Source organism: Vollenhovia emeryi, unplaced genomic scaffold, assembly GCF_000949405.1.
Source record: "Vollenhovia emeryi isolate VEMERY1.0 unplaced genomic scaffold, V.emery_V1.0 DF939461.1, whole genome shotgun sequence".
Classification (NCBI taxonomy): domain Eukaryota; kingdom Metazoa; phylum Arthropoda; class Insecta; order Hymenoptera; family Formicidae; genus Vollenhovia; species Vollenhovia emeryi.
This window is the reverse complement of record NW_011966905.1, coordinates 36,337-41,521: the sequence shown is the minus strand read 5'-3', so window position 1 is coordinate 41,521 and position 5,185 is coordinate 36,337. Positions and strand designations below refer to the sequence as shown.

Genomic DNA, 5,185 nt, shown 5'->3' with positions numbered 1-5,185 from the left:
CGAATGTAAGCGCGCGGTGAGATGCGTCCGCTTAGCGACCCCGCTCGAGGCGGTGTGTAGCGAGGAGTAGGATGGCGATGCGCGGCGAGGAGTAGGGAGGCTAGGCGCGCCGCTGCCCGTCCGCCGCTTACGCGACCACTCGCACGTCTCCCCGCGCTGCGTCAAAGTTCGCAGCGATGGTCGCTACTCACCGCGCGCTTGCATTTGCCAGTGGGTTGGACTAATACGGCGATTTTTAAAATTCAGTATCTCGATAACTATTCGTCCAAGCGCAAAATAGTACAGGACTTTTCTGTTTGTCTTAGTCCCCTCTACCTTCCCATAACCGGTCTTCAATATGTTGCGGAGCACCCTGTATACTCTTTAATGGAGTTGAATTAGATTTTAATAAACAATTAATTATCTATATCATTTTATGAAGTTTAAAATTTATAATTATAGATTAATACTTGAATTAGCCATCTTTCAACACATCCACATGCTGCTGCTGTTGAAATAATGTTCTTCATGGTTACTTCTTCTTTATCATCACTGAACATGGAATAAATTTCTAGATCTTCATTGAATCTATAAGGATTTAATAAATAATAACAATATGCAAAATAAAAATAATGACTTAATAATAACAAATAATAAAAATAGTCAAAATATAGAGGAAATGGTGGTAATATAAAAGGTCATAATATGCAAACTATAAAATTTGATATACTAGATAACACAAGTGCGTGCGTCGCACGTACCATTTGTTCTCTCTAGAAATTTGCATGGTTTGACAGCTGCAAATAACGACTGAGGCATGTGGTATCACAAAAGCGAGACAGCCAATCAGCATCTCGGAAAAGCGACAATACTTTGAGATGTATGATACAAATATGACTATATTATTAATAATTTGGATGATATTTAAAATTTAGCGCCAACAAAGTTACATTACCAACATATTTAATGTTTTGGCAATCTTCATGCCCTACACGTGTCTCAAGTTTATTTTCGTACCACTATTGTCAATTGTCAATCGTTATTTGCCTCTCGTCGTGACGGTCCTTTCGCAACTTCAGTGAGTTATAAAATTTTATTTCCAAACGAATAGTTTCAACGAATTACTTTTACATTTTTAGAAATATTTAAACAAACAATCGTTCTCTTTACTTGGCAATCACCAGTAAAAAAAACGCATTTGAATTTGTCAGAGGATCGGAGACAGTAGTATTTAAGTTATTTATTTAATCAAGTATAGAAATTCAATATATTTACTCGCATATTTATATCAACAATGATTGAACGTTTTAACACCATGTATCATTTCTGTTAACCCAGCTTCACTGAGGATGACCCAAAAACGGGTCAAAACGTTTGGAATCTATTAAATTGATCTCAATAATTGATATTATCGCACTTATACCTGTTATTGGCTCGCATTGGCCCCTTCTTCCTTCCTAATACTTTGAGACTTTTGACTATCGACTTAACACACCTCTTTTTATACATATAAGATAAGGACTATTTGGCTGTAATTTGGCATTAGTACTTAACAACATGATGTCTATCCATCTTATAATTAATATTCCTAGGTCAATAAAACAAGAGATTGTGAAAATACTCGTATCTTAAGAAGATGTTTTTTATTCATCGCAAAAGTTTAAAAAGTAAGAAAAAGAAAATAGCTTATTTTTCTTAATAAATTAAGGGTTTGAAGTATTTCTCTCGATTTTTTCTATAGGATTCCGCTATATTGTACCAAAGTGCATAAACACCGAACGTTCTCGATTCTCTACTCGTTTCATTAATGAATTGTATAAACGGTATTATAATAATATTTGCATTATTTTCAGGGTTTGTTTAAGACCCAGCTAACCAGACAACGTCAAAATGTCGTGAAAAATACGTGATTTTGATAACGATAACGTCATGTGACTTAAATGGTGCGTAATTTTAATGTCATTTTAAATACTAATACAGTACGTCATTATTGTTACGTCAAAAAGACATATCATTAACGTCGAAGATATAAATTGTATACATATAATGACATATAATGACGAAGGTATAAAATAATAAAGAAATTGAAAATCTCATCAAAATATGCAATGCGCGAACAATGCCATGTCATTATTTGAGCATACAAAACACATTTATATCTTCGACGTTAATGGTACATCTTTGGAAACAACCCAGATAACATGCTTGTCTAAAAGATATCTTCAAGACTTCTTTAAGACGTCTTTAAGATATCTTTTAGACATGTATGTCTAAAAATGTTTGTTACTAGATTTACTAATAAATTTCGCGTTTGTATCAACATAGTTTCCATTAGACATTGCCAAATTGAATAAAATATTAAATCTATCTTATCTACATATTTAAAAAATAACCTCAATATAAATCGATATTGAAGAAAATATTTTTACCATATAAATTGTTTGTGACATTTCATAAGTTGACAACTTCTCATGTGAACAACTTCTCATATTTATTATTTTTAATTTATTATTTTTTAATATTTTTATGTTTAAATATGACTCAATCAATAACATCAGCATCATTGTACATATAATTACTGAAATTTTATAAGGTATATCGGCAAAGATGCAAGAGTACCTTTATCACTGTGCAATGTACCGTCCCTGACCGCGCGAACTTTAAACTACCTGATTTGTCTATTATAAATGCTTCCTATTTGAAAAGTATTATAGCCTCGACATTTTCGTATTAGGATTTTTGTCTTACTTTTTGCTCAGAAATACGTTATTAAAATTTCGGTCACGAATTGCGGCACACCCTGTATATGTAGGATGTTATTAAATATGTAGGTTAATAGAGCGAAGGCGCGGCTGCGCGACGACAAAAGAACGCGGTTGTGCGATCGAGATAACGAGCGGGTGTTGGGACTATGCTGGGACATTGACGCCGACACTTTAGGTATTAAGGTGGGACTCGCATTAATGTCAAACTCCTGGGCGTCAGGAGACCCACAAAACGGGAATTTTTGCGAATAATAATGTCAACATTTGACCCGCTCGGATTGGTCAGTTCCTTTGTTATAAAATCCAAGATAATCATGCGGGAGGTATGGTTTAGCAAAGTCAATTGGGACGAGGCGCTGGGAGAGGAGGAACACGCGAGATGGATGTCGTGGCTGCGGAGGTTGTGCTATATAGAGGAGATTCGTATCCCGCGGTGCATCATCCCAAAGGAAGGTCATTTCGGGAGCGCGCAGTTACACGCGTTTTGCAACGCGAGCCTCAAGGCATATGCGGCGGCCGTCCGCATTTTGGCGTCGATCGCTGGTTGAGAGAATATGTACCCACGTTATTAACACGAAGAAAATGGACGAAAAGTGTCGAGGCTATACAGGTCAATGAAGTTGTTATGATAGTGGACCTGCAAGTGTCGCAAAATCGTGGAAAAAGGGGACTGTGGTTGACGGGGTAGACGGCGTTGTTAGAACAGCTAAGGTTAGAGTTAAGGATAGCGATTTTATATGGCCCACATATAAATTAGTAAATCTTTTTAACAGCCCAGGGGTACAAAATTAAGGGAATTTTGTACGGGGGGAGAGTTGTTACTGGAGGACGTTCGGTCCAAAATAGCATTAAAAATGTAATGATGCAATGTACAAGCGTGGAGGAGGCGTGGAATATTTATGTTGTCGAAATGGACATGCGACCTACCCGGTGCCTTGTGATACGAGTCATATGGACTCGTGGCCGTCAAGCCACCTTGAAATCAAAGACCCCGTGGGTTGGAAAACTCGGTTGTGAAAGTCGCAAGCGTGCACGGGAACCTTGTGTGGAGGACCCGAGGCCGTTTAGACTAGTGAGGCACCGGTGACGCAACAGGAAAATCCTGGAAAATACAAGAAAACTCGGGATGATGGGATGAGCGCCTCCCCCACGCTTACCCAATGACGAATATGTGAGAGTGGGAGTCATGTGGAGGGGTGGGACAGGCGAGCCGTGCGAGCGTAGGGTTTTTGGGAAGACAGATTCCGCTGAGGACCCTCGAGAGAAAAGGTGTGTACGGCCTAGTCGTAAGTGGTGCGCCTAAGGTAGAGTCGTAGTTCTGTCGAATAAAATAGTTTCTAACTAACTTTGTTCCTTGCCCATAACAACCACAATCTCCTCTACAGTAACATAAATATCACTAATCACAAAATATAATAAATGGTGACAAATGGAAGAAAAATATGCGATTATTATTAGATATTAGATGATTAAAATACCCTAATTTATTGATTCCCTCGAAGCATTTTTTCAAATGTGGTTGTACACGAAATGGATCTTTAGTTTCAGAAAGAATCTCTAGCATATCATCATTACTAAGAAAAAAAAAACGTGGAAAATATAGTCTTTTCTTCTCGAGATAATCCAATACACCTGCGTTAATCCTTTCTATCAGTACATTTGCTTTGTGCATATTTTCCAACAGTCCTATCTGAAAAAAATAAGTCTATTTTTAATAGAGTAAATTTCAACAAATGAAGAAATTATACATATATTAAAACAGAGACTATGATATGCACATGATATACATATGATGTATGTATACATATACATGGAGTTTATTTTAAGTGCTGCAGGCAGATATCTCGAAAAATATAGAATTTATGGAAAAATGTGTCTGACAAAAGTTGCAAGATAAATGTTTATAATATCCATGGGTAATTATGCATAAAAGGGGCCTCCTCTCCGATTTGTTTGATTTTTAAATATGTTGTTGGGGATGTCTTCCCGAGTCATTTCATATATATATATATATATATATATATATAAGGGCCGGACTCAAATAGTTTCGGAGATACAGGCTGATCCCCAACGCATGCACTTCCGCCGTTGTACTGTTCCACATGGGTTTGCAACTTTCCACGTGAAGCGAGAACCACTCCACACCTCTGACATGGGGTGGGTAGGGCTATTTTTAACAAGGTGAAAGCCCCCGAAGGAGGGGGGCGGAACATACTGTCTCCACGCATACATTTTTCTACCAACATACATATAAGTCACTCCCCTCCACCAAATGTAGATTGAAAAATGTATGCGTGAAGACAGTGTGTTCCGCCCCTCTTCGGGGGGGCTCCACTTCGTTAAAAATAACCCTACCCACCCTATGTCAGAGGTGTGGAGTGGATCTCGCTTCACGTGGAAAGTTGCAAACCCATGTGGAACAGTACAACGGCGGAAGTACA

At 37.8% G+C, this 5,185-nt stretch overlaps 1 protein-coding gene across 1 annotated transcript in view; it reads right to left on the bottom strand.

Annotated features, from left to right (window-relative positions):
• Nucleotides 1–4,681, bottom strand: part of LOC105557530 (dynein heavy chain 12, axonemal-like) — a 5,669-nt gene extending 988 nt beyond the window's left edge. Inside the window, exons 1-2 of the mRNA XM_012004787.1 lie at nt 4,223–4,681; nt 450–567 (exon numbers count right to left, since the gene is read on the bottom strand). Of these exons, the coding sequence (XP_011860177.1) occupies nt 450–567; nt 4,223–4,416 (312 nt within the window). The 5' untranslated portion in view covers nt 4,417–4,681. The remainder of the gene's footprint in view (nt 1–449; nt 568–4,222) is intronic.
• Nucleotides 4,682–5,185: the final 504 nt, after the last annotated feature.